This window comes from Pinus tabuliformis, chromosome Q (genome assembly GCF_031772625.1).
Source record: "Pinus tabuliformis cultivar Carrire ecotype Pingquan chromosome Q, CPIR1, whole genome shotgun sequence".
Taxonomy (NCBI): Eukaryota; Viridiplantae; Streptophyta; class Pinopsida; order Pinales; family Pinaceae; genus Pinus; species Pinus tabuliformis.
Genome location: NC_142296.1, coordinates 943,981,228 through 944,004,543, shown reverse-complemented (window position 1 = coordinate 944,004,543; position 23,316 = coordinate 943,981,228). Strand labels below are relative to the sequence as shown.

The following is a 23,316-nucleotide window of genomic DNA, read 5'->3' as shown; positions in this document are numbered from 1 at the left end:
TAGAGTTAATAAACAAAAGGGAAAACTGTCTATAACCCAGTTTACAGGGGGTCACTGGGCATCGATATACCTAGCACACGGTTAAAATGACCATGTAGTGGGCTGGGAGTGTTACAGGTAAAGCTGACAGTGGGCCAGGGACTTTGCAGTTTCAGAGAGGTTCCTTTGTATTGATGAAGAATTTGATGTGGAATACTCAAAGTGTAGTCATCCCAGTCAGAGGATCCATGAAAAACATTTATATGACTGCATGTTGATTTTTTTTCTTGAAACACAAACACAAAGAAAAATGTTAGCCACAGTGGCTAGCATGTGTGAGTAATACTGAAACAAATGTGCAAACGTAATGATCAAATCATGGATGGTTGTGTAGTGCATGGCCCCATGGTTTTAGGGAAAGCTATATGGCTATCTCACAACTCCTAATGGAGATGATCCATCAAAGGTCAATGCAATATATTCATCACAACCTCATCAAATGTGTAAGTAGCTCTTACATAACACCACTTGATTGCCATATTAGGGAAAAGTATGCTAGATTTTAGTGCCTTGGTGCCAATTGCCACAAAGGTAATAAGTGCAGTGGTTCTCAATAGCTTGACCCCTCCCTTGACAGAACTGGAACTTGCACCCTTCATGTGACATAACAAGGTAATAAGTATATCACATACTAAAAACCATCGGAAATAACTTATCTGATCATGCTTGGAGATCATATACATTATGACAAGTATGTGCCAATTGTTTAAAACATGGGATGAAGGCCCCCTAACATATTGCACATCATCACATAGACTCACTATTTGAGATCTGTAGTGGAGAAATAGAGCTTTATTCCCATGTCGCATGGTGATTGGGAGTGCAAAGGGTGTATCAGGAGAAGCCTATGAAGAAGGCAGGCAGTCACTCTCCTACAGGTACGCTTTGACTTCTGAAACAACAGTTCTGGTCAGGCCCTCCAGGTCAGCAACAAAAGCTGAAAATCCACGTATGCATAGTGCTAATAATTTTTTTTAAAAGCATTTGCAGTACGGGTGTAAGTTCAAGCACTGAACTTGTGCATATTTTTGATCCACATCAGTCACAAATCATGGTCAACACAACAATGTAGGCTGAAATCGACATCCCTAATTGCAACAATGCCACTGCATCCCAAAAATAGAGGCCAGTTGTCTCAAGTGTCATTCCTGTACACAAAAAAACCAATGGGCAGATTGCTGTTTTCCAGTGAGTTTTGTTGTTCTACATGACTTTCGGGGTATTTTCTGTGTAGGCATAAACAAGCCCATCATTCTTGAAGTGTATCTTTTGCTGTAGCATGGATCAATCTCGTGATTGTAGACTGCTCCAAGGCTCACTTTTTAGCCTGGGGGTGCATCTGTTTTAATTTTTTCCACTTTTATCATGTTGAGCTATACCGTTACAAATCAACGACAGCATTTTCCTAGGAAATATTTTTTGATGTGTGCCCTTGCTGAAGGTTATTTTTGGCACCTGACTTATGTGGCAGTTTTCCTGTGAGAGTTTCAACAGTGATTTTCCTCAATGATTTCTGTTGGTGTGTTCCTGCTGTGAAATGATTCCTGGCTTGTTTTTCTCATCCATACTTGTTGTTTTGATGCAATTGTTTAACACGTTTTATCATAGGGCTGTGCCCCGACATGCACATTTTTGTGTGGGCACCATTATGGTTGCTGAAATGTGTTTATGGCTCTTATAAGACATGATTTATTGCTAAAACAAGTTGCGAGTCAATTGCTGGATTTATGTTTGCATGTGCTTGAGAGGGCTTGATTTTATCTTCATGGATTTTCTCCTACCAAGTGAGATCTATCTTGCTTTACTTGTGCTTTTACTTTCCCTTCCCAACCAGCGCTAGCCTCTTTGTGCATTTTTTGGGCATGTGTTCTTTGAGCTTCTGTATGGTTCTCCTCTAGAGTGTCCAACAGTGCATTTCTTGAACCTGGTATGCTTGTAGAGATTAAAGGCAGTTTATCATATTTTTTTTCCTTTTAGCATATATCTACTGTTATATTCGTATTCTCCCTACAGGAAATGTCCCAAACTCTCTGAGTGGAAAAACTAAGGACACCACAGGCAAGCTGCCCACTGTCACCTCGGCAGCCTTGCCCCTCACTTCGAGGTCTTGGATGATGGTTTCATCCCTAATGGGGGATTCCCTAGACTAAATCCTAAGCCTATTGTTTTAATACAAGTGAGTGAAGGTGGATTTGATTATATGAATGGGGTTGACCAAAAGATTTATTGATTCAAATGCCTCAAATAGTAGTGTTCAATGTATATTCAGAGTCAAAGCAGTATGCAATAGCAGTGTATTGTTAGAGCACATTCCTCGCTAAGAGGGAGTGTTGATTTGGGGTAGCATCAAATGTGATCTAAGCCTCAAATTTTGCAGGGAGGCTTGGGCACAAGTATTCCAAAAAACCCAGAAAGCGTTTTGGGAAATTCCACCAAGAAGTGATTTTATTAATGGGGTTCCTAAGTCTAAACTTAGGAAAATTAAAATATTAATGTGTATTAATCTAATTAGGGGTGAAACTTCTAGGAAAAGCCATGGATCAAGCCAAAACAATCTGAGCTTTTGATTATGTTTTAATCTAGGCCGTTGGTTGCCCAACAGGAATATATAAGAAGGGGCTTGAGGGTCATTTGGAAAAAGCACCAGGCAGATACTCAATTGCCCAAGAGAAATCAATTTTCTCACTGGTCGAAGTTCGGCAAGAGAAAATCGATTTAGAGGGAGAGTTATAGGTGGAGGAGAGACAGAGAGGGTTCAACATTAGTCAGAGAGTCAAGGAGGAAGACACAGAGCAGCAAAAGGAACAACGCTGGGTAGATTGACGTTGGGAGAGGCACCATTGGCCTGAGTGACGCAGGCATTGCGCAAGGTAGTCCAGAGGCCAGAGAAAGTGACATTGGGCAAGTTAGAGAGACAGAGGGAGAAGGGACCTCTCTCTCGGGTCAGATACTTGTTCAGGAACGTTTGTGAATATTCCTTAATTCTATACTGCTAGGTGAAATTTTGTACATGTTGATTTTTGCTGAAGAATAATAAAACCCTCATCTGCTGCACCAGTTTTCCCACATTGGGTTTTTCTGGGGACAATTGTTCAAAAATAACTGTGTAATTGTGTTTGTATATGTGCCGACATTTTACTTATATTTAATTTCTGCAATGTTTTAATTGTGAAGGCTGCAGTAGAATATGTTTCGATATTTGCTGTAAGAATACAGTAGATAACTTATCTATGAAGTAATAAGTAGAAGAAGTCATATATAATCACTGCAGTAGGATTTCCATTTTGGAAATTTTCACAAGCTGCACTATCTACCTATAGATAAACAAGTAGCAGATATATTGACCAAAGCATTACCAAACAAGAAGCTTGAGTACCTGAGAGGTAAGCTTGGTTTGGTGGATATCTCTTCCCTAATTGAGAGGGAGTGATATCAGATAGTTCTTGTCTTTATGGGTCAAGCACTAGACTAGGACTAACAACTGTAAGTCTTAGTGAAGGCCATAAAGAAAGAATGGAGTCCGGAGGATTGGATAAGCATCTAGATTGGAACTTCTTATGGATTGTAGAATCCAGGGAAAAGAAGTTGTTGACCAATGCTCTTTGAGGATGAGGTAGGGCATCCAAGATAAGAGTAGTCAAAGAGGACCGATATTCTTTGAGGATCTAGGTTTGGGAATCCAAGATAAGAATAGTCCTAAAAGGACATACCTTGTAGACATCTAGATGGGGTATGTGCCTTGAGAGGTAGTGTGGCAGCTCACGTAAAGCCTCCCAACATAATGCTCATAATTAAAGATGAGCTTGTCTAGTTAAGGCCTCAGGGATAGTGATGGTTATGATCAATGTTGCACGAAGCGGGGATGAAACAGGGACGTTTTTTGGAAGCGGGGATGCTGAAGCGTCATTTTCCAAAAATCTAGGAAGCGAAGTGTCTTCAGAAGCATCTGCTATATTTATATATATTATTTATATTTTTTTTGCAATTATATTCAAAATAAACATCCCAAATACCAAATTAGTTGTAGAAGACATGAAAACATGCATATTTGTGCATAAATCAAGATAGATATGGAATCCATGATTCCATTGTAGTTACTAGTATGTACATCAATGATTAATTATTCGAGCATCAACCATCTATATTCTAGCAATTACAAACATACATCAAATTTTTAAGCATATTATAAAACATAAAACATTTAAGCATATTATAAAACATAAAACATAGAGCATATTATGATTTATCTAGCAAGTGAGCAACTATCAACATTTGTCATGTCCAAAATTCAAATAATAATGTTTACAAAATAGGTCACTTGGTCAGCGCCAAGACAAAAAGGTTCAAATTCACAAGCCTACAAGTCTAATGATTAATCTATGACAAAAGTAGTAAATTGTGAATATATCTACTAATATCTCCTACTAACACCACGAAGAGAACGTGGTGGCGGGCCTCCATGTGGTGGCAATGAAGAAGATGGTGCCTGTGGAAGTTGTGGCACTGAAACTGATGAAGACAAACCCCCTGCTGTTGGTGTTGAACCATGGAACCTAGGAACCAAGGGACCAGATGGGGGTGGCATCTCAACTCGATCATCATCATCCTGGAATCGCTAATTGCATGCATGCTCCCAAATGGACCAGTGCTAAGCATATAGTTGCTCAATTATCTCCGTATGAAACGCGTTTCGGAAAAAACCGAAACGCGTTTCGGAAAAACCGAAACACGGATCCGGAAAACCGAAACGCGGATCGGAAAAAACTGAAACGCGTTTTGGAAAAAACCGAAACGCGGATCGGGCTGTAAGGTTCCGAAATGGCAGGAACCGCATTTTTTAGCCCGATCCGCGTTTCGGTTTTTCTGAAATGCGTTTCGGAGGGCGGATCACCCACGGATCCGTACGGATCGCGGATCGGGCTTTTGATCCGTGGGGGGGGACGTTTCCTGCAACATTGGTCATGATAAAGATGTTTTACAAAATATGGCTTATCAATCCAACTCTTCTTATGAGAATGCTTCAAGATTGAGATTCCTTGTACCATGAATACCTCCCTAGTTAAGAGGGAGTGTTGAAAATTGTAACTAGGTTCAATCTTCATTATGATGTAACTGTAATCATGACATTGTATATTCTTTATAACGAAAGAAAAAGAAAGAAAAATAAATTATATTTTATTTTTGGAGTATGGGTTTCGTACTCTAGTTTGAGTCAAAAGCATGTTCTTCATGCTTTTAGGTCTTTCTAGGTATTTCTAGGATAAAGAATAATATTGGTCATGTGTCATAGTCCCATTTGGACTCATTGTAATGAAGAAAAATATTTATTTTGTCAAGAAAAATCCATGGATAAGCCCAAGACCAAGTTGGCTCAAGGAGCAAATCAGGTCAGCCGTCAGCCTAAAGGGAGGGAATTCGACACTCAAGAAAGGCTATATCAAGGAGAGCAGTTCGACTCATTTGACACACTCACTCAGGCAAGTTTGATCTACAATAGCGAAGAAGGAAGTGAGTAGCTAGAGGAACGACGAAGAAGGATATAAGCCAAAATTTGTCTAAAGATCGTCTTCTCTTGTTTTGCTCTAGGGTTTGTGAAGCTGCTAGTGGCAAGAGAGTCAAAGTTCTACTACAGGGAGGTCGAAATTTTGTGAAGCAATTGTAGGAGGTCAAATTTGCAGCCTCAAAGAAGTAGTATCGAAGTTCTAGAAGCTATCTCAAGGAAGTTCTTGTTGGGGGCTGGGGGCTTGGAGAGTTTGTTGGCTTTGGTCTTTGGGTCTTGGAAGCCTCTATTGTAAGCAGATTCTAAAGAAGAAGAGAAGCATTTTCTGGGTTTTCCCCTTGGAGCCTATATCTTGTGTACTTTGTCTTGTTATGATCTTCATTGTTTTGTTAATTGCTTGATGAACAAAGAACTAATAAAGTAATAAAAGGCCAACTCATATCACAAGTAATTATCAAGCTAAGGAAAATCATCTAAATACCTAAGTCTCCTGATTTTTCAACACATGATGGACTGGTATTCCTCCATCATGGCATCCTTCCAAGCTTGTTGGCCTGCTGCCTCCTTATAGCTGGATGGTTCAGAATCAATGATGTGATTCATTAGTGCTGCATACCCTGAGTACTTCTTAGGATGTTTGCTTTCCTTGAAGGTGCCACAGGCAACTGCATGCCCCTTTGCATCCTTCAATGTACTTCAAAGCCATGTCGACGTCTTCTTGGATTTTGGAACAATGACACCAAGTGGGTCAACTGGGTCAATGGGCCCTTCTGGGTCTTCCTGATGATCTAAAGGATGTTCCACAGGTATAGAAGGACTTGAACCTATACGCATGAGAGTCTCCTTCTCCTCATCATCATGAAATATTTTGGATCTCTAGTAGGCTGCATCCTTCCACTCTATTTGAGTGTTTTCTCCCTCTGAACTAGAAGCTCTTTTGGTCATTTGGCATGGTTCTAGATGTTTGTACAATTTCTCCCTCTTGAACACAAATCACTCTTGTTGAGTTTATGCTTGATCTTGGGAGAATCCTCTAAGATTCCTTTAAATCTCCTTGGTTAATTTCTTGTGAATACTAGTGGATCTATTTTGCTATTCAACCCCACACATGTTCTCTAAGCATTTACTCATTGGTGCTATGAGCTTATATCTCTCATGTTAAATTTTTTATTTTACTCCATTGGAATTAGGCTATAATCCACCCACATAGTGTTTGACTTTGTTAATCAGTTCAATTAATAAAAGCTGAATGTAAGCATCTCCTCGAGCTCAAACTGCCAGGTAATGGATTTCTCATCCTTCAGACTGATGCGCTCGACAACTTTTGGGCAGCTATCCTTTTTGAAAGAAACGAGGATACGGGAGAAGTAATTTTATGTGCATATGCCTCTGGAGAATTTCTGATTCACCAAAAAAATTATTTTCCAGCAGGAAAAGAAACTCTTGCCATTTTTAATGGCATACAAAAATTCAAATTATATTTGGCCCCTGCCGAGTTCCTGATAAGAACAGACTCAATGAATTTCAAGTATTTCTTATCAGCCAAGATATCAAAGCAGCGTGCAAGAGGTAGACTTTTGGCATGGCAGATATGGTTTCAAATGTATGATTTTGATGTTGAATGGGTGCCAGGTATTTCCAATTATTTAGCTGACTCTCTTACCAGAGAAATGAACAAGGCCCGTGTTCATAACCAAAGAACTGATATTTTTGTTATTCCTGATAAGACCCCTGCAGATGATAGCTTTGAAACTTTTGTAAAAAGATTTCAGATTCTTGAATTAATTCTTGGTGATGTGGTCGAAGAAATTAAAAAGGTTATTGGACTGAGAATGAGAAGAAATCAATGGATACACAGATGTCAAGCTTGGTAGTCCAAGAATGTTGGTGTTTTGTTGGGTCTAGATGAAGAATTGGTAAAGGTATATCCTCTGCCAAATATGAAGGTAAAACTTTATTTCAAGACTCTTGATGATTACTGGACTAAAGAATATACTGAATCCATGATCAAGGTTTTGCAAACTTTGAATTATTATCAGATCATTGGAGGTATAGATTTCTCTTTTGCTGTTTATACTTCTGCTAAAATGCTGGATTTGGATGAAATAAATATGACCGAAAGGGTAGGAAGGTTTCTAAAGTCATTAAGAATTCCTAATCTTTTCGAAGAACTTGATGCTGCATTTCTTCAAAGAAATGATGAAAATTTTGCAGGAACAGATTCATTTCCCCAATATGAACTCTTTGAACCATTTGCAGATTGGGAAATAAAAAATGGCCATTGTCAAAAGAAGCCACAGACAAGAGTTTCTCAATGTGTTGAAACGACATTGCAATATCTGCGGACATTCTTCACACCTTGGGATTATCAAAGTCTTTGCTGTTATGGAGTCTTGCCTTTGCCTTTCATCACAATAATTCAACTCAATCAACAATTTCACATCACAACAAATTCTTCAAGATAGCAATCTTTGCAACATCTTTCCTGAAACATTTTCCATCACCCTTGCTCTTGTTCCCGCATATCAAACATGCTTTGCTGCAGACATTGTTCCTTTGTCAATACCTTGCATGTTCTTGTTATTGGTCTTTTATTGTTCCTTTGCTCCTTTGCATTGCTACTGTCCTTTTCCTTTGCTGCCCCATTGCTCCTTTGCCTTGCTGCACTTTTGCCTTACTGCTCTCTTTTTCCTTTGCTGCTCCTTTGCTCCTTTGTTGTTCCTCTGCCCAAGCTACTTGTATCTTGCTACTCCTGTAGTTATTTTTCCATCAATGAAAACAATGCCAACACCCATGTCTTGGGCACTTTTCCATGGGTACCTAGGACATTAGTGAAGCATATTGGCACAAACTAGTGAAACGTTGAGACTCTTGGGCCTCCTAGCAGTAGCATCACATGAGACATGTTCTAGGGCACGTCCTGCATGTTATGAAACCAACTCACAAAAAAATAGAAAAGATAGATCAACGCCTTAGAATTCAGCCTCTTTGAGGGGGCAACCTCCTTTACATTACACAAATGAACAATTCTTGGATGATACAAATGAAAAGACCTCCTTTCTATATATAGGAGTCTAAGGGGTCATAACATAATTAGAGCCGACATAACAATAATAATGTAAGGGCACAATAATAATAATAGTGGGCTTCTATGGGGCACAATAGTAACAATATGGGCACTACATGGGTACATCAATGTAATAAGTGGGTTGTACTAATAGCAATAAGGGGTTACACTAGTAGTATAGGGGCCTAACACTGCAACTAAGAAGTTGCACCATTTTGCACTAGATTTGGTGATTCTTCATGATAACACACCTTTACCATGCATGCCCTCGGGCTGGCCTTACTGCCAATTGATGGATGGCAGCTAATTTAACGCCCAGATGAGGATGGTCTCACTTTCAAAGACTAGGGAGGGCTAGTAGCACCTGAAAATCCCTTAACGTTGGAGTAGAGATGGACGCTTTGAGCTATTGGAGACCCATAGAGACCACTTTGTGGTGCCCCAACTAGATCTTGGGACCATAGGGAGCCATTGAGGTGGATTTGAGGGCCAACCCTCAAATCTTGATTTTTACATGCTCCTACATCACATTTAACACCTTATAGCGCTTGGGCATGGCATTTAGAGGCTATTTCATGCATGATATCGGCTCTAGAAACCTAGCAGCTCACATGTGTGGGCTTATTTGAGCATTTATGATTAAAGCTAGTGGGTTGGCTTGTAACCCAAGCATATGTTGTCATCAAACTTGTTTTTAGGGGCTTATTAGGCTAATTAGATGCCATCCTCATATAAATAGAGGAGAGGATCATTCATTCTATTCATCATCACTTGCGACTAATTCAGCCCTCTTAGAAGATTTCAGCCTCTTTGTATCTTGGAAAAGATGTGATCTATGGAGTACTTCGTCTATTAGAGCTACTTTCTTGTCTTTGGAGAAGTTATCTTGTTTCAATAGTGAATTATTCATGCATTTCATCCTATAAGTGTACCTTGTTATTGAACTTTTGATCTTATATCTAATGTATGGAATGTATTGGTTATCTAGGGTTTTTATATTGCAACATTGATTATTGAAGAATAATTGTATAGAATCGAGATATCCTCATTGTATGCATTACTCATATATGGAATGTGAATGGTAATCCCCTTGGCGAACTCTTGGTGTAGCTCTCCCAAGTCTCTTTGATTCCTCACATAGATAATAGCTAGGGTTTTGTGCTAGGGAATCAAAACATCCTTCCTATTTTGTAAGAATTAGCTAATATAAAACACCAATTGACTCCATCCATACAAGGACTAGGCACTGTTCTTGTCAATTTGGTGATCAAACTTAATCTCATCCATAAATTGGATTTCACACACTCTCTCTCTTAATTCGGTACTCTTAAGGATAAGCAACCTAACTAGGGTTTGGAGCAAATTTGGCTAGAAGATAAATTTTTGGTGGTGGAAGTATTCAACATCAAGGGTATACTTGGTTGCCTCAAAATCAACTTCCATAGTGTCTAACCTATCGGTTTTAGGCATCGATTTTGTTGCCCTAGGAGAAAATCTAGGTTGGTTAAGCTTCAGCTTGAGGACTGCCTGAAATTTTCATATGCCATTGACTTGCTAATATTGATTGTTGGAAACCTTTTCCTTGGCACATTGACCTTAGAGTATTCCATTTTGCATGCTATCACTCAAGCCCTAGATCTAGCGTGCGTTAATTAGGCCTCTAAGGGATGTAAATTGCCTTATTCTCATTGGTTGAGCCTTGTACACTATGTCACACGGTTCGAGTTCGAATTCGAGTTCGACAACGATTAAGTTCGATTCGAATTTGAATTTTCCGATCAGGTTTGAGTGAGGTTCGGCATTAGGTTCGACTATACATATTTTTCAATATATATATATATATATATATATATATATATATATATATATATATCTATATATGACAAAATAATAGAAAATTCAAAATCGATCCATAAACACATGAATACAAATTCTTATTAGTAAACATACATGAATAATGCTGTCATAATAATTGAAGATGCCCATATGAGGCTCATTCTGCCAAAATTAACAGTAAGATATATTTACGAAGGACACTATCTTCCACTTCTAACAAGCACATAAATAATTGACTAACAAAACATTACACAGACCAGAAGTATATTGGAGCTATTTGTTGAGTTCTCTGAAAGAAGTATCAATTCAGTTCTTGAAAGAGACCTCATGGCAAAGTGGTTGGACTTCCCAACTATTTTGGGAAGAAGGAATGCAATTTCTTTATCTCATGGAAATTTTTGGGATGTCACTGTCTAAAGAGAACAAAACACTAGTTTTGAGTACAATGGTGGATGGATTGAAGACATTTAAGCAGGTTGCAAATGCATGCACTTGATTATCAATAGTTTTATATAAACTTTAAAATGTATTATTGTTTTTTACTGTTATGTGGAAATAGGAAATTTAAAGATATTGCTTTCAGCAATGATTACCAACAGCCAAGAAGCATAATAAGGAAATGAGAAACATGGAAATCCTCTGGATTTCAAATTAATGCCTCTTCTCAGACGCTTATCCTTTATACTAAATTAAAATAAGTTAAAATTGATCCAATGCTTTTTACTTATTTATATGACATTTATGTGTGCCTAGTTTCAGCGATGACTACAAACAGTCAATAAACAGAAAAAAGAAATGATAAGCATGGAAATCTGGCTTTCAAATTAACACCTCTTCTCAGATGAGCGTTCTTTATACTAAGGTTAAATTCGATTCAGTATTTGTTACTTAATATATATGACATTTAGTTGTGCTTCTAGTTTCTGCTATATTGTAGCCTTGCGGCTGATATATCATTTTGGGTTTTGAATCAATTTTTTTGGTGAATTTTTCACCTATGTCCAAAAGACCAATTCACCCTTCAATTTTTATCATTTCATTTCTAGCAGACTAGCAGTGAAGCGAGTAACAACCCGACAGTGAAGGGACTAGTTGTCAACCTAGTTGTTGCAGAAGTAGCAGTTCAGAAGTGTTTATGAAACTTCGAAGAGTGCATTTGCTGCCGAACACAAAGATAGAGCAGTTCAAACGGTAAAAGTTTTAAGTTCGTGATTAGGTTCGTTTAGGTTCGATTAGGTTCGATGGAGTTCGATGAGGTTCGGGTTCGACTTGAGGTTCGACTTTCAGGTTCGGCGAACCTGAACGAACTTCAATTTTTTTTTTCAGGTTCGCCGAATTTCGAACCTGAAGCTTTAGGTTCGCTGAACCCTGTGACATGGCTTGTACCTAAGTAGTGCCATCTTTTAGGAGCCTATTGTGTCACCTTAAACCTTTAAGGCTAGAATATCTCTCATAGGTGACCTATCTACCGGGAAGCCTTCTATTGATTGAAGTCCATAAACAGCAGGGGGTAGTGGCTGTGGTGACAGTGGGCCACATCTCATTGTTGTCACTTAGTCTAGTGCTTGTCTTGTAGAGCACCTCTCGACAAGCCCTGCTAGATATTGTGGCAATAGGACTGTAAGAGGGTAGTCCTTGATATGATGCTGAATACTTGAAGCAGCATTTCTTAAAAGTTGCAGGTAAATTATTTTCTGAACTCTTAAAAGAAGATACTTGATGTAACCAGCTCTAGATGATTAATACTAATAAAGAGTGTCAAGAATGTGCATTTTACTTCCTTTATGAGCTCTTGAAAGTTGCTACGAGGACTCAAATGCTGGCCATCTATGAATATTACTATTCTCATAATTATGTCGGTCGCCATATCTAATCTTCATCGGGCTCTATCATTTTGTTTGGGAAATTGTCATAATTTATCTGCTTTTTTTCCTCAGTAAATTTTGATAACGGGTGGCATAGTTGTTCATTGTGCTCCAATATGGAATGATTACATAAAGGAATCGAAATCATGTAGTAGAAGTAATATCCAAAATTAATTTCTCAAAAGGATTTAGCATTGAAAATTACATTTATGGAAATTATAAAGCTATTGCAACTGCCAGGAAAAATGTACGTGTATAATTCAATTACTAAAAAATGGCAACATGTGAAAGAAGTGTCAGATATTGATGTAATATATTTGCTGAAGATTTGATCTCCATTGATTGTATGGGATTCTAGAGAAACCCTGTTGTTTTCCAGATACATGTCTAGTAGATCTAAGTATAAGATATGCATATATTCTTGTCTAAGTTTGCTTCTACTTTTGTCATTTTCTAATTCTGGTTCTCGATTCTTGGCTTGGACATGTTGATGATGGAATTTTACTATTGCAATTTGACAGCAACAATTCGTGGCTGGTAAGTAACTACTTTCTGACCACCTCAACTTTATCTCTGATGTATATTTTGACAATTAGATCAATATTTTATAAGAAAAGGATAATGACAAATATTTAGGTAGCAACTCAAATAGTTTACTTAATGATTCATCCTGATTGTTTCAGTTACATAGATTGCATTGGTTGTGCTCTTGCTTGAAATACAAGTAGAAATTCTCTCACATACCTCTCTTACCAATTCCCATTTTAGTTCCCATTTTAGCTTCATTTTATGAAACTTTTTGGTTTTTGGAAGTGTGACATGGAGTTGAAAGGTTTTTGTTGCACACATTTTTGAGAATTTTAACATCTAGAAAGGAGAAGGCTACTATAGACTTTCAAGATTAGAGTGTAAACTGTGGTTTTTGCTGGAAAAACTGGAGAGATGAGAGAAATTCATTGCATTTTTAGACCCAGAAAACTGATATTGGAAATTGTGATTATAGGACCTGGTTTTGAATTGTATATGTATGCTTTCATTTCACTAAATTTATTAGAATGAATTATAAATTGACACACACACACAGCAGTGCAAATCATTGCTGGGTAAATGTGTGCAGCCCAATTCAAAACTTTATGTGTATGTGTTAATTGAGTTATAAATTGGGATACCCTAAATCCCCACCCATTAAGGAAAATTATGACCATCCCAAACCTCCCATTAAAATTTCCATTCTTATGGGCAATGTCACTGGCAATCAATGTTACTCCATAATCAAGACTAGCTCTCTAGTGGCTCTACACACTTCATCATAATTCTTGTGTATGTGTTGCTGAGAATGGTGTATTCTTCACTTGTGGCCATGGCCATCCCATATTGTGTGATTAATGCATTTGGTTAGGCTTTAGTTATGGCTAAGTGTAATATTATAGGGGAATTTCTACCCTAGGTTTTTTCTTCAATATTAGGGTTTCAGAGAAAATATCTTTGATAAACATTTCAATTCAAACAAATAACGTAATTTGTTGATAAACAGTATAGATGAAATGAACCGAACAATATTATCCACAATTTCTTCAAGCAGAATAATAATAGTTACTTCAATCAAAATAGTAAGATGTAATTCCAAACAAGCCCTAATCAATCCAACCGTTCAAAAAGATTTGATCTTACATGCAACTGGCAAACCCCACACAATTTCAATTGCCCTAATTGCCTCAAATCAGATACTCTTTCTGCCCTGACCGCTACACAAGTTCAGTTTGTTGCAATTTCACACTTCTTTAGAACACCCTCAATTTAGTACAAGGCTTGCACTTCTTTTCAGGACTTTGGTTTTGGACGTAGCTACAGAAAAATCCTCTTCTCAGTCTGAGGATTCCCGTAGGTGGTTTAATCCCATGAAATGTTTCGAAGAGTCTCGCTATGTATAGAAATTTGATTCCCAGCATAAAAGACTCAACCCTACTTCAGACGCAGAAATAAGAAGAAATCAACTACCATGAAGGGTTTTCACCCTATTGAAAGAAGAAATGACTCTGTCGCAATACTTTAGTTTTCCATAACAACGTTGCTTAACTCGGGAGAACTGCCCTACCGAACCACAAAAATTCGCAGCCTCTTTTAGACGATTTTTCTCAGAGGTTCGATCACGATTCACTACGTCTTGTCCAAACATTGATTTATGGGGAAATTCATCCAACCTTACAGACGTGCATTGAGCTCCCTTGATAACCTTGGTTGATGATTTTCCTTGTTGCCAGAACAAGTAGAAGAAGAAAAAAGAAATAACGAACTAGGATTGAATCCTTCACCACCAAAATTAGTCGAAGGAAGGGATCTTAAAACCCTCAGAGCTCTAACTCAAGACATCAAATGATTTGGTCCACAATTGGTGATGCCTCATTTGATCTCAAACCTCTTCTATTTATATATTTTCCATGGGCTCCAACAATGTGAGGGGTTGTGTGTGCAACCCCTAATTTAGCCCTAGCCAATGCAATTTTTGCCCAATGTTGCCCAACATAGGAAAAATTGGGTTTTTACCCCTTCAACAAGACTGTAGCCTATGGGGTCAGATAAGCTATTTTACCCCTCATTGTCCTTCAATTTGGAGAAGACATTACAACCCCCCTAACCAAAATTGTTTGCCCTCAAGCAATTGCAGATTTGGGTGTTGTAAAATTTGTTCTCCCTCCCACGTGGTGTCCTCCTCTGGTAGAACCTTCCATCTAATAAGATATTCTGAAATTACTCGTCCTCTTAACTCTTTTCTCGTACGTCCATGATTGTCTCTGAAATCAATTCTAGTTGCCCCTCTTTGTCTAATGGTGACAATTCGATAAAGGTGGTGACCTGCTGTTCCACAACCTTTTTAAGACATGACACATGGAAAATGTTATGGATTTTGGTGTCTCTTGGCAATTCTAATTCATACGCCACTTTGCCAATCCTTCAAAGAAGTTTGTAAGGTCCATAAAATCTTGGTTTCATTATTTTTGCACTTATTTTCTTGAGTGTAGATAGGCTATAGGGCTGCAATCTCAAGAAAATGACGTCTCCTCCCTCAAAGCTATGTTCTTTTCGATGTTGGTTTGCGTACATCTTTTGCCGGTTTTGAGAAGCCTGCATGTTTTCCTTGAGCACCCCGAGAATGTCTTGCCCCTCCTGTATCTAGTCTTTAGCAATGGTTGCCTTCTTGTCTCCAAAAATCTTGTCAATAAAGGATGGTGCGTCATACCAATATAGTGCTCTGAAAGGCATCATCTCAATGGATAAATGGTAAGTGGTATTGTAGCAATGCTCCCCAAGGTACAACCATTTGGTTCATACTTTTCGCTGACCTGTCACATAATTACGTAAGTACCCTTTAATTCATTTGTTCACAATTTATGTCTGACCATCTATTTGTGGTTGATAACTAGTGCTAGGGGTTAATTTTTCCCCCACTAGCCTGAAGAGTTCCTACCAGAATGCACCCATAATCCTGCTGTCTTGATCACTGACTATGTTGACACCTAATCAAAGGGATTGGGTGTACAACTGTAATTAATGTAAATAAATAATAGAGAAGATAGAGAGTCATCGAGAGATGAACCGAACAGTCACTTCCTCTTGTATATAATAATGAACAACCTGAATGAATAATATGAGTTTTGATTTGAGGAGTTACCTCCTGGTCTGACATGGTATTAGAGCAAGCGCCATTTTTGGCTTCCTTTTAATTTGTAACTCCTATTCTGTTTTGCCTTTGTTTTGCATCTTTTGCACACCGACATCTCTATCAAAACCCTGCAAAATCTCATTCATTGTTGTTGCGTCGAATGGTGCATTGAAGCCGATGGTGCTGTAGTAACTTGGATTTCCTCCCTTGGGCCGGATCTTAACTGTAATGAACCCGCATATATAAATATCGTCGGGTCCGCTTTTTAATTGCTTATCGCTAGTCTCTTTGCCTCGATCAATACCGCTGCATGTTTGCGATGCGATCATACCCTTCATTAACCCTTTCGTATTTGAAGCTCCGCATACATTTTCTTATTCACCGCATATCCTTTTTCATATAAACTACAAATGGTGATGACGTAACTCGCTCGGACACAGTTCTCGAGGTTTCACTTTATCTGGCTCATTCTCCACTGTTGATCTCAACCTCCAGATCCGATGGCTGACATTGATTTCGGATGGGACCACTTGCACGACAGTTACCCGCCTAAAAAGTGCCTTTTAATCTCCACCGTTGATTGTAACCTCCAAATCCGACGGTTTATAGTGATTTCGGGTGCATTAGTTTCACGAGAGTTACCTGCCCGATACGAGCGGTTTTTCTCTCTCCCCTAGTCGCTACGTGTCAACCCCTAAAGTGGAATCGGGCGCTCCCCTCTCAATACCACTTCCCGTTTTTTATTCGCCTGAAATCCCACTTGTAACCTGAAATCCGCCTTTAGCCGTGGTTATCGCCCCGACTTGTTTTGCTTGTGATAACCGTTGATTGCTTACCATCGACGACCCTCCTCCGCTCATCTCCTCAGTTCATCTCCTCTTCTCATCTCCTCCGTTCATCGCCGCTATTCATCTCTTAAACATCAAACTCTAGTATACGGGTGAAAGAAGGCAATACCAGGTTGAATGATGTTGGTATAACGCTATTGGGATAACGATATGCATTCAATCATATCTATTGTGGGAATAGTTCTCACTAGAAAGGAGAATTACACTGAATGGTTGAGGAAAATCCAACACACTCATTTTTAATGAGCTATGGAAAGGAGTATGTATTGGAGAAGGAGACGAAGCACCAGTCCAACCTACCTCAGACAAGGAGCTCGCCATTTGGGAAATTAAGAACAACAAAGCCTATGCATTGATTGCAGCATTTGTAAGTGAAGAGGTGAGTCGACACATTTCGCCATATTCAAATGCATTCAAAGCCTTACAAAAGCTGAAAGAACTCTATGACTCACACTCTGCACTTGAAGTTGTTCAACTTATGATTAAACTCTTCACCCTTGAATTACAAAATAATGATCCTCTTTCTCTTGCATTCGAAGTAAAATGTATAATGCATGATATCAAATCCACTAAGGTTGAATTGGATATTCCTTTCATCGCTTTTCTCAAGGCACTCTATCCTACTTACTCAAATTATCTTGAGTCATTGTAAGCAAATGGAAATCTCAGAGATATTACCTTTGACTCTCTTGTGAAAAAATTTGCTGAAAGAGAGAAAGCTTTTGGAAAGAAGACAACCCCTGAATCTTCTGAAGAGGCTCTGTGCCTTGGTCGTAAAGAAAAGAATCTTGCCCAAGATTCTTTTAGAGGAAGAGGTGGTCGAAGAGGAAGAGGAAGATATTTAAGAGGCAGGGGGGCAGACACTCTCAAAGAGAAAAGTCAGATTTGCACTGCATATGTTGCAAAAGAAATGGATCACATGATGCCTCCACATGCAAGTTACCTTGGGACAAAATTGAGCAGCAAAGAAACCAACCCAAAGGTAAAACTAATGACACAGACAAAGGTAAAGCACCTGAATCCGCTCCTTATGTTGTGGCACAATGTAATATTGGAGTAAATGAAGACTTATTTAATGCTTTACTTGCTTCTTCGAAAAATGATTGGTTGCTTGATTTAGGAGCAACTTGCCACATGACTCATAGAAAAGATTTTTTTTGAAGAATTTACTGACAATGTTGATGGAGCAATATATTTTGTAGACCAATCAAAACTCAAGCCATCAGGACTTGGCACAATCAGGTTTAAATTACCTGGTCTTCCAGACTTTCTTTTGTATCATGTTCTATATCTCCCACAGCTGAGGAGAAACTTGTTGTCCTTGGTCCACATTCGTCAGCAAGGTCACTCCATTCATATGTTTGATGGCAAGCTTGAGGTGAGAAAAGCATCTGACCACTCACTTGTCATGAAAAGGATAGAAGAAGAAAGGCTTCTCAAGTTGCAGGGTACCTCTGCTCGTGCACAACATTTCTCATATAATTCTCATTATGAAGAAGGTACACTTGCATCAAGTTTATTATGGCATGCTAGATTTGGACATTTGAACTATGACAACCTCTGCTTGTTGAAGAAAAATGGTGTTACTGGTTTGCCTACAATTCCTAGGAAGCTTAAGCAGTTTGATGCTTGCATTTTAGGAAAGCATAGCAAACATTCCTTTCATGATTCACACTCCAGAGAACATAGAAAACTTGAACTCATTCATTCAGATTTATGTGGTCCAATGTGTGTTCCTTCTGCAAATGGAAATAAATATCTGATGACATTTATTGATGACTACACCAGAATGTGTTGGGTTTATTTATTGAAGAACAAATCTGATGATTTTCAAATATTCAAGAACTTTCGTACATGGATTGGAAATGATGCAAAATCTCATATTGGCTCTATTTGCACTGATGATGGAAAAGAATACACTTCAAATGAATTTGAAAACTATCTTCGCCAACATGGGATCAAACATCAAACAACCGTGCCTTATAATCCCCAACAGAATGGTGTAGCTGAAAGAATGAATAGGACAATCTTAAATATGGTACGCTCCATGTTGTTCTTCAAAAATGTAAAAATAATGTTTTGGGCTGATGCAGTTCTATGTGTTGTATATATAAAGAATAAATGTCCATCTAATGCTATCAGAAACAAGAGTCCATATGAAATGTGGTATGGGCACATTCCTTCGGTAAAGCATCTCAGGGTCTTTGGTTCCACTTGTTATGCCTTGATACCGAAGGTACATAGAAACAAACTTGGTGCAAGAAGTCGTAAGTGTATCTTCCTGGGGTATTCAAACACCTCCAAAGCATACCGTCTCTATGATGAAGTCAACAAAAAGTTTGTTGTATCTAGAGATGTAATCTTTCTTGAATCATCCAAAACTGACAATGTTGTTGAAAGGTAACTTGATCGCTTGGATAGACTCACAAATGAAAAACCATTTCAAGAATTTGATAATCAGATTCCACATCTTGAAGGGGGGATTCCTATACTAGATCAACATGTGGAATCTTCTTCTGAGGCATTCTCTCCCCTGCATGAAACTCCAACAACGGATGATACTTTGAGTGATGTGATTCTAGAATTGGGAGACTCAATCTTGATTCAGTCCCAACACAATCAACGGAGTAGCCTGGCCCATCTGAGAAAGGTCCCCCAAAGTGGCTGACAAAGACACTTGAAAGTGTTCATCTTGATGAGGTTGGAAAGACAAGAACTAGAAATTCAAACCGGACAAATGGAGGTAATGTAGATGACTCTGATTCACCTGTTGATATGGATGTTTCTTATGATTGTGAATTCAATTTGTCTACAGATTTTGAACCAACTTCCTTCAAAGAAGCTGCTTCTCATGATGAATGGAGAGAAGCAATGCAAAAGGAGTATGATTCCCTGATAAAGAATGGCACTTGGAAGCTGGTTGATCCTCCATTTGGGAACTAAACCTATTGGCTGCAAGTGGGTTTACAAGAACAAGTATAAAGCTGACGGCTCACTTGACAAGCACAAAGCCAGGCTTGGGGCAAAAGGTTTTGCACAGAAGGAAGGGGTCGATTATGAGGAAACTTTTGCCCCCACATCAAAATGGGCCACCATCCGGACACTCTTTGCCTTAGCAACTCAGAACGGTTGGAAAGTCCATCAAATGGATGTAAAAATTGCTTTCTTGAATGGAGATTTAAAAGAAAATGTTTTTATGTCCCAGCCTGAAGGATTTGCTGTGAAAGGACATGAACATAAAGTATGCAAACTTGTGAAATCCTTGTATGGCCTCAAACAAGCACCACGAGCCTGGTATGAAACATTGACTGAGCATCTTCTGAAACTCGATTTCAAACATTATGATCTTGATGATGCAACTTTGTTTGTCAAGAAAGTTGGCAAAACAGTTGTATATCTTGTGGTATATGTAGATGATCTTTTGATGACAGGGAACAATGAAAGCTACATTGCATCCATAAAGAAGGAATTAAAAAAGGTTTTGAAATCACTGATTTGGGCCATGTTCATTACTATCTTGGTATTGAAGTAACTCAACATCCGAAGTCCATATTCCTTTCTCAAAAGAAGTACATTGGAGATCTGTTGAACAAGTTTGGCATGACTGAATGTAATCCTCTGACTACTCCAATGGAACAAAACTTAAAGCTCACATCCATTGAAGGAAAAGAATTTGGGGATGCAACAAAGTATAGACAGCTTGTAGGAAGTCTCAACTACCTAACTAATACTAAACCAGACATTTCATTTGCTGTTGGAATCCTCTCCAGATTTATGCAAAAGCCTTGTGAGGGACATTGGTCTGCTGCAAAAAGAGTTCTAAAGTACTTGAAGGGAACTCAAGACTTTGGAATCAAGTATACATAGGTGGGCGACTTCAGCTTGATTGGATACTCTGATTCAGACTTCGATGGAGACAAAGAAACTAGGGTATCTACTTCAGGTTATGCTATGAGTCTTGGATCAGGAGCTGTCTCCTGGAGATCATGCAAACAATCAGTTCTAGCAGATTCCACAACAGAGGCAGAATATGTGGCAGTAGCTGAGGCAACAAAAGAAATTGTGTGGCTCAGGAAAATTCTTGAAGATTTGCAAGTAAAACAAGTACAATCGACTCCATTCATGATTGACAATACCTCTGCAATAAAGTTGGCCAAGAACCCAAAATTCCATGATTGAACAAAGCACATCAATAGTAAATATCATCTGATTCGACATAATGTTGAGGCTAAACAATCCATCTCCGCCATTTTTCCACTAATGAGCAAATTGCAGACATCTTCACCAAAGCACTTGGAAGAGAAAAGCTTGAAATATTCAGAACGATGCTTGGACTCACCAATGTCCCTTCAGATTAAGGGGGGAATGTTGACACCTAATCAAAGGGATTGGGTGTACAATTGTAATTAATGTAAATAAATAATAGAGAAGATAGAGAGTCACCGGGAGATGAACTGAACAGTCACTCCCTCTTGTATATAATAATGAACAACCTGAATGAATAATATGAGTTATGATTTGAGGAGTTACCTCTTGGTCTGACAGACCATATTCTTTGGTAGTCCATGGAGTCTAAAGACTTCTTTGAAGAACAATTCTGCTACTTATTTAGCCGAATAATTAGTTGATATTGTAAAGAGATGTGCGAATTTCGTGAACTTGTCCACTACAGTGTAAATACACTCCTTGCCTTGCGCTTTGGGTAGTCTTGTGATGAAGTCCGTCGAGATGCTTTCCTATTTTTGTTCTAGGATTGGTAGAGGTTGGAGAAGACCTGCAGGGTGTGTGTGCTCGACCTTATTTTGTTGGCATGTCATACATTCCTTGACGTATTTCATCACATCTTCCTTGAGACCTTTCCATTAAAACAATTCTCTAATTTGTCAGTAGGTTTTGAAGAACCCTAGATGTCTAGTTGATGGGATGTCTTGCGTAATCTTCAAAATCTTCTCCTTGAGTGTGTATTCAGGAACCAAGTATATCCTGTCTTTATAGTAAATGATATCATTGATTATTTTGTACCTGCCATCTTGAATGTCTGTTGATCAGTGCACAGGTGAACTAGTTCTTGGCGTATTCTGTTGAGAGATGAGCCTTCCAGTCCTCTATAAGCTCCATGAGTGAACATGTTGTTGATTTGTTGGAAAGTGCATCGACCACGATATTCTTCTTCCCCTTCACACGCAATATCAAAATCATAAGCTTGGGCCTTACCCACTTCTCCTACAATTCTTTTAGGTCCTTTTGCTCCAAGAAATGATGTAGGTTGTTGTGGTCTGTCTCGACTATGAATTTGTTTCCCACCAAATATTGTATGATTTTTTACGAAGCGTGCATGATAGCCATCATCTCCTTATCTTATATGGAGTAAAGTCTCTCCGCTTCCTGAAGATTTTGACTCTCGAATGCAATGGGATGGCCCTTTTGCATTAAGACAACCTGTATTTCTTCTCCTGATGCATCACATTCTAATACAATGGGCTGACTAAAGTTGGGGAGGGCTAAGACTGGACATGAGCTCATCACTTCTTTGAGCTTGTTGAACGTCTTGTTTGATTCTTTTGTCCAAATGATCCTTTCTTTGTCAAGTCTATTAATGGTGCGCTTAATTGAGAGAAACCTTTGACAAATCACCGGTAATAGCTACAAATCCTGAAAAATCCTCGTAACTAAGTCAGATTCTTAGGTGTGGGCCAATCCAATATTGCTTGAATTTTCTCTTGATGAACTTGTACTCCTTTTGCTCTAATTATATACCCGAAATAAATAATTTATGTCATTCCGAACTTGCATTTTGATGCCTTGGTATAAGGTGACTTTCCTACGTTATGCTCAAAATTTCATCTAGATGCCCTAAGTGATCATCCCATGTTTTGCTGTATATAAGAAGATTGTCAAAAAACACTAGTAAAAAATTCCTCGACTGCTTGTTGAAAATGTTGTTCATGCAAGATTGGAAAGTGGCGGGAGCATTTGTTAGCCCAAATGGCATGAACAAAACTCAAAGTGTCCATAGTGGTACTAGAACGTTGTTTTTGGCATGTCTTGCTCTCGATCTCAGATTTGATGATACCTAGATCGCAGGTCAATACTTGAAAAATAAACCGCTCCATGTAACTCATCGATCCTAGGGATAGAATACCTATTCTTGATGGTCTTCTTGTTGATGGCTCAGTAATTAATGCAAATTCTCCACGTGCCATCCTTCTTCACCAAGACCACTAATGAGGCGAACAGACTCGAGTTGGGTCTGATGTGGCCCATCACTAGTAATTCTTGAATGGTCTTTTCTATCTCGTCCTTGAATTTCTTTGGGTGTCGGTATGGTATGGTGATCACGGGCTTGGCTCCTTCTTCCATTTCAATAATATGCTCAAATCCTCATTTTGGAGGCAATCCCCGAGGAATATCACCAAATACTTGACCACGCTTTTCCAATGTTCCACCAAGACTCTAGGATGGGGAGACGCGGGTGCGGGGAGATGCACAAGGGGGATGTG

General features: G+C 38.7%; 1 protein-coding gene across 2 annotated transcripts in view; it reads left to right on the top strand.

Moving 5' to 3' along the window:
• LOC149222576 (sphingosine-1-phosphate lyase-like) overlaps positions 1-23,316 on the top strand; it is a 268,215-nt gene that overhangs the window by 226,700 nt on the left and 18,199 nt on the right. For both annotated transcript variants that reach the window (XM_089385514.1, XM_089385515.1), the window contains one exon: positions 12,829-12,844. In XM_089385514.1, the coding sequence (XP_089241640.1) occupies positions 12,829-12,844 (16 nt within the window). The remainder of the gene's footprint in view (positions 1-12,828; positions 12,845-23,316) is intronic.